This window comes from Corapipo altera, unplaced genomic scaffold (assembly GCF_003945725.1).
Source record: "Corapipo altera isolate COAL_440 unplaced genomic scaffold, ASM394572v1 67, whole genome shotgun sequence".
In the NCBI taxonomy this organism is placed as follows: Eukaryota; Metazoa; Chordata; class Aves; order Passeriformes; family Pipridae; genus Corapipo; species Corapipo altera.
Genome location: NW_020884906.1, coordinates 2,358,939 through 2,371,178, shown reverse-complemented (window position 1 = coordinate 2,371,178; position 12,240 = coordinate 2,358,939). Strand labels below are relative to the sequence as shown.

The 12,240-nt window shown below is 42.1% G+C and overlaps 1 protein-coding gene across 3 annotated transcripts in view; it reads right to left on the bottom strand.

Moving 5' to 3' along the window:
• GALNT9 (polypeptide N-acetylgalactosaminyltransferase 9) overlaps positions 1 to 12,240 on the bottom strand; it is a 135,738-nt gene that overhangs the window by 87,299 nt on the left and 36,199 nt on the right. For all 3 annotated transcript variants that reach the window (XM_027652242.1, XM_027652243.1, XM_027652244.1), the window contains 2 exons: positions 4,472 to 4,638; positions 2,193 to 2,367 (listed from right to left, as the gene is read on the bottom strand). In XM_027652242.1, the coding sequence (XP_027508043.1) occupies positions 2,193 to 2,367; positions 4,472 to 4,638 (342 nt within the window). The remainder of the gene's footprint in view (positions 1 to 2,192; positions 2,368 to 4,471; positions 4,639 to 12,240) is intronic.

Genomic DNA, 12,240 nt, shown 5'->3' with positions numbered 1-12,240 from the left:
TTTGTTATTGGTCCTGCATATTTCATGAGAAAGTGAAGAAGTCCTTCTTTGATTCTTTATGAGTTAATCTGCCAGCTGATTAGGAAGGTAAAGCAGCTATAGATTGGAAGACTAGAATTGCACTGCAGGTACTTGACTTTTAGATGGAACACAAACCAAACAGAAAGCTAATGCTCTTTTCTGTGGTAAAGGAATTGGCTTCTTTTTAATTGCCTCACAAATAATCCATAGACAGCTTTGAGTGGGAGCAATCCGTGTGGCCTCTCAATACATAAATATGCACTGAAAATGGGGGGAAATATTCATTCAAGATGCACCTAAGTAGGAGAATAGAACAGCAGTACCTTAACAAGAGACTCCTGCCTCACTCCCAAGTTTATAGGGTTGGGAGGGTGGGTAATTGTAACCTGGTGTGAAAAAACAAAGCAGTCCAGATGGAAGGACTTTAGTCTCTCCCAGTAAAAGAAGATTAGATGAAAATGGAGCTGACAGGCACCCACATGTGCACAGGTGGGCAGCACTAAAACCAGGAGGAGGAGGGCAGAGCAGAGTTGGAGGTGGCTCAGTAGCCACAAGGGTTGAGTGGAAGAAGAGCAGGAACCCCAGCGGGGAGCACTCGGAGCGTGCATGGCTCTGGGACATGGGACACGGGTCTGCTGGCCCCACACACCTGCTGGGGCTGCTCCAGAGCCCAGGGATCCCAGAGCAGCTGCTGAGCCCAGCTCAGCACACTGGGCACACCATGGAAAGGGCAGGGCACCAAGGAGGATGCAATAAATGCAGACACTCTTTATCTTGGCCATACACACGTTCTCATTCACGAGTCTGCGTTCTTGCTGTGCTGATTTCAACCCTTTCTGACACTAATGCAATGCAGTAAGGTTCAGAAGAACCCCTAACAAACCCCAAAGCAACCACAAAGCCCTTTCCTGCTTACTGACACTGCTGCCGAGCTTGGCTGGGTACAGCACATCAGTCAGATCTCAATGTCCTTCATAAAATTATAACAAAAGTCTCCATAAGACTCAGAAAACTGCAGCTTGGGCAGGACAAGCACTGGGAACAGCACCCAGAGCATGCTCTCCCCTGTCCTCAATCCTGCCCCATAGCTGATATTACCCTAGATGAATGTTTGCAATGATTTGAAAGACCTACTTGCTTTAAAAGTAAATAAATAAATTAAGCCAGCTCTTAAGCTTCTAGAAAACTACTACAACTGCTATTATAGTCTAACACAGTCCTAGGGAAAAAAAAAATGGGATGAATATAAACCAGGTGCACTACAAGACTTATTTTACTGCATCTTCCATTTTATAAAGATATTCATGAACATATAAAAATAAACACTCCACTCCTTTGCAATTAAGTTTCTCCCTAGTTGTAAGTACAGCTATTTTTAGTTTTAATTTGAGGATATCTCCCAGAATTGCAGAGCATAATCATTTTCACCATAACTCTGCATCATCATTATCAAATAACAGCCTATCTTTGGAAAACACACATTTTACATGCTGAAGGTCCCAGCAGCCCTTTTTCAGCTGACTGTACATATCAGTTCCTTCAGTCCCAACTTCAAGTAATGCAAAATATTGGCCACCAAGTGGTGCTACAAAGGTTTACTCCAAATGCAGATCTGGCCCATTAAACCCAAAACTGTGCTTCCCTTGCAAACCAAAGGGGGATGAGGAAAGGTGCACTAATTTCAAGCTCCATTAAAAATGCAGGAAATAATTTAATGTTTCCCTCAAATGTAAAAGCAAGAAAATTTATGAGGAAATCAGATTGGTATTCAAGTTTCCAAGATGAAATGACAGAAAATGACAAGGAGGTAAAAGAAGTACTTGAAAGCATCTGGCCCAAAGCTCCTTAATGGTGTCTCCCCATTTGACTGCGCTCCCGGGATTTCACATCCATTGTGGTTACAATTACTTCCCTCTCTACTGAGCTGTCCTAGACCAGTCACAGCAGCTTTTTTATGGATCTTGCAGTCACTGCAGAAGACTCTCAGCGATGTTGCAATAATCAAGGACATTATTCCAAAGTAACTGCTGATGGGGTGACACCAGCCCGCAGCCACCTCACCCCCACGGCTCCTCAGCTTCCCCTTCACTGAGCAAATCCTTTCACAGCCCCTGAGACACAAGACACACTGTCCCAGAGCCAGCCTCCCCCTGGGGACAGCCAACACTTACCAGCCAATGTTGAATTCCACGTGGGCATCAAAGAAGCCAACGACAGGAGAGGTTGCTGCTTTCCAGCCCTGGATCCTGGCTCGGATCAGTCCTTCTCGTTTGTTGTTGCGCACGATTTTCACCAGACCTGGGTATCTTTTATTGACATACTGGTCCAGATTAAATTTTAGCTCAACTGCAGGACAAAAAAAAAACAAACCCACAGACATTTAGAATGAGAAAAGCCCTGCAATGTTATGTTTTACTTTAATTTACTCTGCAACAGAAAGGGAAAGAGGTCCTTCAAGTAATCCTAAATCCTTCCTCATTCTCACAGATACAAACCAAGTACTGTGGTTGTGGCATGGGCTTATTCCACAGGTATCACCTCAGAGAAATTCTCTACACATCAGAGATTTGCCCAGGTTTAATATGGCTTGATGGATTTGAGTATAGTTTTGAAGAGGTAGTTTACCAAAATCTTTTTAAATAATTAGTATTCTAATTCTCTGATGATTTGAATTAGGTTACAAGTGGCCTCTGGAGGAGCAACTCTGGCCACAAAGCAGTGTAACATGGCAGTCTGGTGATTATTTGTTCTGATTTATGCTGTTCAGTAAGAGTTTAAAAAATAACCTCAATGGATTTTGGGTCAAGACCTAATTCAGATCACAATTAATTTCTCTTCATTTTAGGGTTTTCCCTTAAATATAATCAAGACTCCTCAATACCAGGCTTCTTTCCCATTGAACTAAATGGATATTGAAGATCTCAAATAGACTTCTCTTTTGTTCATTTTCAGGCATTCAATCACAGACAGAGCAGATTTCATTCACCCCTTTTTCAGCTTCATTTCAAGAGGTTTATAAATAGGCAAATTACCAAAATGGTCTCTCTATTTTTTAAAAGTCAATCTAGTTTAGTAATTCATTTACACTGCAGCTTATTCATAATGTGGCTTTTGCTCAAATGTATTTATTAGGAAAACTAGAAGAAGCTTCCAGGACGTTAGAATCCTCATTCTTGCGATCTATAGTACCCAGTAGGATCAATGTCACTGGAATCAAAGACCTGATAAATCTCCAGTTACCAGGAAGAGCAGCAGAGAAAAGCCACAGAAGAGTTCACTGAGAAACAATGAGTTCAGTTCTCCTGAGTACTACATTGACTCCAACAGTCTGCAATCTCACATAATTACTCCATAGGTTACACTGCCATAAGTGAAATCTGAATTGCATAACATTTTTCTTAAACCTGTATGTTTTGGAATTTAGTTTTGTTGGAGCTCTTTCTTCTCTCAACCTTCCTCTCTCTTCAGGGATCTTGAAGAGTAAAAGTAACTTAAAACTGAAACACTTAATTAAAGCTGTTGTTCTGTGGAGGAAATGCTAAACTTAGGACTTATTTTAAATAAAGATGATTTTAGAAGATGTAGCAGTTCTAGAAGACCAAGGTATAACAACTTAAAACACAACAACACTGCTAGTCCCTTGTATCCTGAGAGTTCTTCAAACTTGATTGTACTGTGCTGATCTATAGCACTCTATATGTATGTATGTTCTGAGTTTGGATTGCTGCAACAGAAGTGCTATTTTTACATGAATGAACCAGATGACCTGAAAGCTGCATGTGCTTTGTGCCTGTTCTGTTTCATTCCCACACATGAATTTACTCCCTATCTCAAAAAAAAGAAAAAAAATCAGGCTCAAAATCTGACATAATCAACACCGCTTTAAATCCTGAAAAAACAGTGTGCTACTATGTAAAAGAGCAGAAACTATCTTTAAGGAGAATCTGTAGCTCCATTTTTCCTTGAAAGCAGAATTTAAAATTTTATTCTATTAACGATGATGTTCCTTTGGATCTGAAAATTTGGACAAAAGTGTCCTATTAAGACTGCCTGTACAAATGTCATTTATTCTGTGAGGATTTCAATGAAATCAACAGGGTTTATCCACATAATGTTTATTTGTTACACAAACGGTCAATATTTACTCACAGCTTTGTGCAAATGGCTCAATCAACCCCCTCATCAACAAACATGAACTCTTGCAAATTCTACTGACTTCAACAGAGGTACGTTAATTTATACCACCAACATATGAGTCGATTATTAGCTGTAAATCAGTGGTTGCATGTATGACCCTTCTCCCCCAGCTGCTTAAATGCAGAACAACTCAAAGGTGTTTCATCCAACGTTAAAAAAAATAAGCATTTTGGCCAGCAGTGACCAAACTCCCTCTGCTTTACATTTCACGTCTAGAAATCACAGAGCAGGAGGAAAGGTTGGGAATGCTCACCATTGTCACTGTTGTCGTCCACCAGGATGATCTCCTTGAGCAGGTGGGAGGGGGTGTGGTTGACCACGCTGTGCACCGAGCGCAGGATGACCGAGAGCGCCTCGTTCACGAAGATGAACACCACAGAGATCTGGGGCAGGTCGTCGGGGTAGCTCATCTGTCTGCACCTGGAGGGAAGAGAGGCACAATTAAAACCCAAGCAGCCACTGGGAGGCCAAGTGGGCTGAAGAGCATCCTCTCCTTCCTTGCCCTCCATCTCATACAGGGATTTGCAGACTTTGTCCTTTGTAACCCCGAACAAAGATGTGGCAAAAGCTCAAAAGAAGCAACCCAGCCAGGAGCAGCAACCTGTGTAGAACAAAGGGGATGAGCATGCACACATGTTTGTAGCAGCTCTCACTCCCTGGAAGGTTAAAAGCACCTCTGCAAAACCAAAGGAATATCAATGACTTTGCTCAAAAACAACCTGCAGAAGGCCCACAGTGCTATGCCCTGGCTGTGCTCCCAGGGGAACCATCAGCAGGTCTGCTGGTAGCTCAGAACTGGATCTCCTACTTTTAAAACCAGGGCTCACTCAAGTAAATTTTGCACTTACCCATACAAGGAGCATTTGCCACCCTTTCTGACTTTGCAGTTTGTGCAGCAATAACAAACACATGATGGTTGTTGTACAGGCACACACTGAAACATCTGCAAAACAGATCTGCTCCCTCTGAGCCACCACCTTGGAAGGCAGTTACATCCTGATTCACAATTTGCTTCTGTGCTGCTCACTGACACATATATGTTACCACAGACCATTTTGAGAAGAAAAACTGAGGCCTGGAGAAGTCACACAGCACAGAGCACAGCTCCTGCTTCCCAAGCCCACAGCCCATGCCCCTCTCTAACAGCTGTTATCACACTGCCTTATTTTAGTGGAATTCTCTCCCACTAGCAAATATTCTAACTTTAAAAAATACCTGTGTGTTCTCACTGTCAAAAACCATTCAGAATTACCAAAGCAATTACTGAACCTGCTCTCTAAAATACCTCTAATGAAATCACAGGGAATGAGTTTTCCTGCTCTTATCAAACTTTCTGACCTCTTTGCTCATTACTTTGGCATAACAATCACTTTTTTTCCCCACTCTCAGCAGTCATGGGGATAGGGAGGGCAACAAATGCTTGACTGCTGAGTAACCTCTGGAAATCAGTTATAAATTCTAGTAAAGTGCAATTATTCATAATTCTTCGTCCCAGCAGTACTTGCCCAGGGACCTGAGTACTTGTCACTGATTACAGTGTTACTGCATCAACACTCAGAGCTGGCAGGAAAGAAGGGACGAGAGAAAACATGTAACCGAAGTCTGGAGATAAAAAGGAGGTTGTGGTAGAGGAGGAGGGAGTACAGCAAGAACGAGAGGTCAGTCGAAGCAGCATTTACTACATAGAGGGACAAGCAATTAAAGGAAATGTGGGATGACCACAAGTGTCAGAAGCAGAGAGGCACCTGGATTAGGTCCATCCCTATCCCTTCTCACTGCACCTTCCTTCTGTCAGTTCTCCCCTTTTTCTACGAGGAGGACATAGCTGAAAAATTGCATTATGGCTGCATTTGGAAAGAACACTCTGATCATTACATATTGGAATATCTTGGGTAATCCCAATGCAACAGGAACATCTAGATGGGCAAAGGCAAAGCTCATAATTTAGCAGTGGTTTAAAAGCTGTCATAGTTTTATTTATTGCAGTGAGGATGAAGAACAGCAAAAGCAGCTGTCCAGCTGAGTAGACTTTTCAAAGCACAGAAGTGATTTAGGAGTTTATTTCCTTCAGACTTCAAGTCAACCTTGAACTCCCAGCTCCTTAGGTCAGAAAATGAGATGGATGTGCTGAGGTAGTCAGGAGGAAGTACTGGTCCACTGACAAACGCTTCTGATGATGTTTGAGAGCATGAGCAATCCCAGTTAAGGGGCCTTTCCTTAAAAATCAGTGGGTGCTTAAGTGCTTTGCTGGATTGTCGCCCAAGTTCTTCCCAATGTATTCTCTAATTGGATACCAGTCACAGCAATTTACAGTTAATACTTCCTTTATTCCAAGAAACTCTAACCAGCAGTTGACACGCTGAGCCAAACAGTGACATTAGCAAGTCACACAGAAGAACACACTGCCAGCAGAGCACAACCATGGCTGTCACCTCCTGCCACCTCCGCTTGGCCAGAGGCTGACAAGAGACCAAGTGCACTGCAATGAGTCAGTCCTGTCTGTGTGCAAGGCAGACAAAGTCAGAGTGTCAGGACACGTGAAGCATCAGGCAAGACACCAATGGGCTAGTGATGGAGGAGCTTAGCATGAGACTGGCCATGTTTATTATTTCTTATGAGAAGAAAATTACCAGGAATGCGAAGAAATCAAACTGTACAAAGAGGTCCTAGCAAGGCACACCCTCATAATCCTTCAGCCTTACCACCAAGAGAACTGTGATATTAAGAAACCATCCCTTTTTGGCTATGCAGTGGAGTGGCTGGGTGTCTGAGGCACCTCAGTGCTCTGCCAGGGAAGGGAAGGAAGGGCACCAGCACGCTCTCCACTTCTCTGCATTAGGTATGACCACGTTGTGAACTCTGGCAGCTGGGTGAGGGAGGAAAATTACAGTAATTGATGGCTGAAACTTGGCCTCATTAACACCCAACACTGCTGAGTTCGGGAAGAATTGAGAGCATACACTTGACCTCTGTGGTAGGAAACGATGGTCTGAGCTGGCCAGGCACAGCTTACATTTAATATTAGTGTGATTTTAAATTAGCATTATGAACTGCCAGCAGGCCCCACAGTGCACAACCAGCAGAGTAGCTCAGGTCTGCATGGGAAGCAGGGCCTGTCTCCAGGGCAGGCAGGTGAACTGGGGAGGGACACACCAGGGATGTGTTTGGGAGCAGGGATCCCAAGCAAAGGCTGACAGTGCCATGGCCAATCATTTCCATGGGCCAGCTGAGGATGGATTAGACCTGATATGTGAAACAGCCCTTCAGGCACCTTTCATACAACATGCCAAGCATCAAACCTGAGGCATCCTGCTGTTGTCTTGGGAAAGGTCTTTGAGTGTTCTCGCTCTGTATTTGCTACTGCAGAGCTTGGCCAGCAACCCAGAGGTATTGCCTTTGTACATGACAGAGAGCTTGATGTCAGGTCATTTTTCTCTGTTCTGGGGACGATTTTCACTCATTCTTTACCTTGCATTGAATCAGTTCCTTAAATGAACATTTCCCAGCCAGCCTCCTGAGCCCAACTGTGAGCACTGTCTTTGCAGGCATAAGAAAACAGGAAAAGCTCTTCAGCTGGCAGACCAGAACCTTGGAAATAAAATCATGTACTAACATAAAAATGTCATAGATTAGAAACTGGGACATAAGAAAACAAAAGCTACTCAGCTGCACATGAACCTGCTCATGGCAACCTTGTAAGCTGGGAGGCAATAAAGGGAAGGAAATTTTCTTTTGTCTGAACCTTCATTCCCTGATAGATGTATTTACTCTATTTGTATCTGATCTAACAGAAACATGTGAAGTCCTCTATTTATCAGAGCTGCTCTTACAGCCCATTTGGGTTGCACTATTTTTCGTGAGGGACTGACACTGCAGCCACACAGGTAGTTCAGTGCATTACTAAGGAAAGAAAAATCCTTCCTGCTCTATTTCCCCTGCCTTCTCTCCTGTCTGCAAACTTGCTAAAGTCTAAAAATGAGTTTTGCTTGCAGACCTTAATATACTGAGTTTGGAAATGGATTAGGCAATGCATTTAGAGATTTTTGACAGCTTTACCCTTCAGGAAGAAATGCAAACAAAATTAAAGCTGCTTCATGAATCTTTAAAGTATTTAATACAAGATATGTTTTTCCAACGAACCACTGGGATGGAGATGACTGTGGGTTCTTCTCCTTAACAAACTTGATGAAATTGCTGGGCTTGAAGAAACATCTGCAGTTCTGGCACAAAAAAAAACCCTACCCCAACATGCTCTGTACCTTGAAAGCTCCAGAATGGTCTGTGTTCGTGTTTTACAGCCACAGTAGGAGAAGGAGGTGGAACAGCTCCTCATTTGGTACATGATCAATGAAAGGACAAAGATAAATATCAATAAGATTGTTGAATTCTTGCTCATTAATGATAACAAATACTACTTTTAATCATCAGGTCAATGTGCATTTTGAGCCCAGTTAAACCACAGGTTCAGAATAGTCTTACCTACACAGTTACCTTTTAGTACCTAAATGCTGCTGTGACTTCTGTAGGCACAGACGATTCACCACAGCTAAATCACTGAATTTAGTGGCGAGTTCAATGCTTGATTTCCTTCTCCAGAAACCCACTGAGGCTTTACAGCCAGTGCTAGATGGAACAGTAACTTTTGAGCTGCAGAAATAAAGCAGCATTGCTTTCCTGTTCCACACTGGCACAACAGTGAAAACGTGACAAGCTGCAAACATCTCCTTCCCCAGCATGGGATCCAGCTGCTGACCAGTCTGCAGCAAAAGCAGTGACAGGCTACAAAACTGATTAGCTTCATGGATCATGAATCTGTCACCCAGAGGCTCCAACTCCTTCCTAATTAATTCTCCTTCTCAACAGAAGGTGTTAACTGCATTACACCATAACATTCTCTTTCCAGTAAGAATGGATTTTCCTGCGCTATCCAAATGGGGAAAAAAACCCCAAATAGACAATTTTTGAACTTAAGGTTTGCTCTTACTTTCCCCTCCCATTTTGCAGCTCATGGACAGAATTTCCTAAGAATCACATAATACAAATACAACTGTGATCGAGGGAGCAGTGGAACAGAACACTGATGCTCTTGAGAAAAGCAGCCCATTGTATTTACAACTAAGGTAAAAAGTGAGCCATTTTCAGAAAAACTAGAACTTATGGTGATAGCAGGAGATACCTTCTTCACAGACTGTGTTCCTTATGGAACAGCCTCCACTTTGATTTATCCAACAGAATAAAAATCAACACCTTCTCCTTTCTCCTTAATTTATTTGGAGAGGTGCAGGCAAGATACAGTGCAATTCCTGTCAGTGCTGTAAGTCAGAGAAAACCCATTAAAATAACCCTTCCTCCATCTTTTCTGGAACACAGTGGTGCTGATGGTCATTTTCACATAAAGTGAGATCTTAAATCTACTCCTTTTTTCCTATGTCCCTTGACACATTTTTTCTTATTTCGCATCCAAAAGTCTAAGAAAGAAACCCCCCCCATTCACCAGCAAGAAACCAGGCCAAATCCTTGTTCCTGAGCCAACCTCAGACACTTCCTGTACCAAGAAGAAGTGTCCTTTCATGTCAACCACAAATGATGGCACTACACCATGAGTCTTCCAGCACACACCTAGTCCTGGGAATTTCCCATATTCCCAGGCTGAACAATTGGATTTCATGTCTGCAGGATTTGCAGAATGAAGAACAGCAGCAGCCTTTTTAAAATAACTGTCTTTTATACCTTAGAACTCTCTCTTCTCTGTCCTATTTCAGACAGGAAAGACCAAATTTACAGGAATTTCTGTCCTATGACACATCCATGAAGGAGAGAGCCTTTTCAAGCTGGGACTCAGGCAGTTCCACAGGTACAGTAAAGTTCCCCATGAAGTTGTAATAATACACATTGGACAAGTGTTTCCTGAGAACCAGACAATTTACTTTTTGCCTTTTTTCCTTTCTTTTTAAATTCCAGGCCAGTACAACTGTGACTAATTGCTCTGCACAAAAAAAAAAAACCAAACCACAAACCAACCAACAAACAATACATGTTTGTCCCTTTTGTTTTATAGCACACTTGTTCTATTTGGTTTAATTCCTCCCTTCTCTATGACAAATTATTGTATGTTTATAGTAGAAAGCCCTGAGAACTGTCAATCAGTGACTGATAGCACAATATATATGCATAGTTAACATACACAGCATGAAGATGACTCTGCTCATAAAGAATATTAACCCTTATATTTAGGATTATTAGACTCTTCAAAAGTAGTTGCTGCACACATAAAATAAGAGGCCTTCTATTTTAGTGAGCTATTATGGCTTTCCTCAGGCAAACAATACCAGAAACACGCCATCACATCTAATACTATTATTGATTTATACATATAAAAATGCTAAAACTAGTTTCAATCACTTTTGAAACAAGCCCCTTTATTAACATGAAAAATGGCTGAAAGCTCCCGCTCAGATCCCTCCGTAGTAAAAAGCATTTGCCTTTTTTTTGTGAACTTAACTCGAGTCACTAATATGTTTTGAAATACCATCTGTAAAAAATTTCCACTCTATCCCCTGGTGTGCCCGCTCAGATCTGCCTCTGGCTGTATGCATGCTGCATCACAAAGCATTAGGCTCATTGGAAATTAATGGAGAAGCTGAGATCTGCTTTCAAATGCTTTTGAAAAATCCCCAAAGAAAACATATTCCCCCCGTGCAACTTTATTTTTAATGGTGCTGCACTTAAATTTAAGGAAGAGCCTCAACTAAATTTCAAGTGGTATGTATTCTGCCTAATTGTAGGTGATTAAACACAAATGGCTTGTTCAGTGATTCCCTAGATTTCACAAAGATCCTGGTCACTGGTCCAACTGGATTTTTTGCTTGTGTCCTTTAAAAGTAAAAATTAGACAAGAATTGTGTTTTAAAAAAAACCCATAAAGGTGGGTTCTGCTTTGAGACTGGAGAGCTCTTTGAACTTGAAAAGAAACATAAACGTCAGTGAAAATGGTGAAGTGATACAAAACAAAGGCAAAACTAAAGGCATTGTGTCAAGTTGATTCGAAGTTCTCACCAGCAAAACATATGCAGGAAAACATATGCAAAACACTACCTTTAGTCCAACTTTTTAAAGCTTAATTCTGGGAACTATCTTGTCCACGGAGAACAGAGAACACACAGCCTCATCTCAGAGCTTCACCAAAACTAAACCCTCACATTTCAAACAGGGAAGGCTCACAAAGAGCCCTCCAAGAAGCCAGAAAATGTTGTCTAGGGTGCATTCCCAAAATTGGCTGCTACCCTGGGGCACCACTTGCTGTTCCTGCCACCAAAGGTCATTGCTCTCCCGTCAGCAGTGGGAAGGCAGCTGTCCCTCTGCACCTCCAGCAGCCACTGTGAGCAGACCTCCCGCTAAGAAGTACTTTTCCACTCAAGGTGATGCATCAAGATCCCAGAAAAGGTTCTTTATGGCAAAGGAAGAATTAATCCCAGCAGGTCTGCAGGGAGTGAGATGGTAACAGCCCAGATATCCAAAAGCAGACTACATATCTGAAGAAAACCACCTTCTCTGAAGTGCATCTCCTATTGAGTTCTGAGTCCATGCCAGACATCAGGGAAAAACAGTGGAGTTGATGAAATCAAAGGCATTATTTTCAATAAATAATGTATAAGAGTAAACTCACCATTTTCCATCTGCATGGAACAGTTGGCTGTACCCTTGAAGCTATTTGTTATTCAGATAATAATATGTAAATACAGAAAGTTATCCTGGACTATTAAAAAATGTACCGCAAGTATTTAATATTAAAAATTCAAGGCACTTTTGTTGAATTTTGACTATCTCACTCCCTCAGCTGGTGTTGCTGCTGCTGGACAGAGGCTGAATATCACAGTGTTCCCTAGAAATGTAGGGCAATAAAGAAGTTTTCAAGGTAAGTGCTGCAGAGCTCTTCACAAATTTCATTACAGGTTTGCTGTCACGCTGCAGTGTGGTGGTAAGGAGAAGAATAGAGGAATGCAATAACTTTCCACTATTATT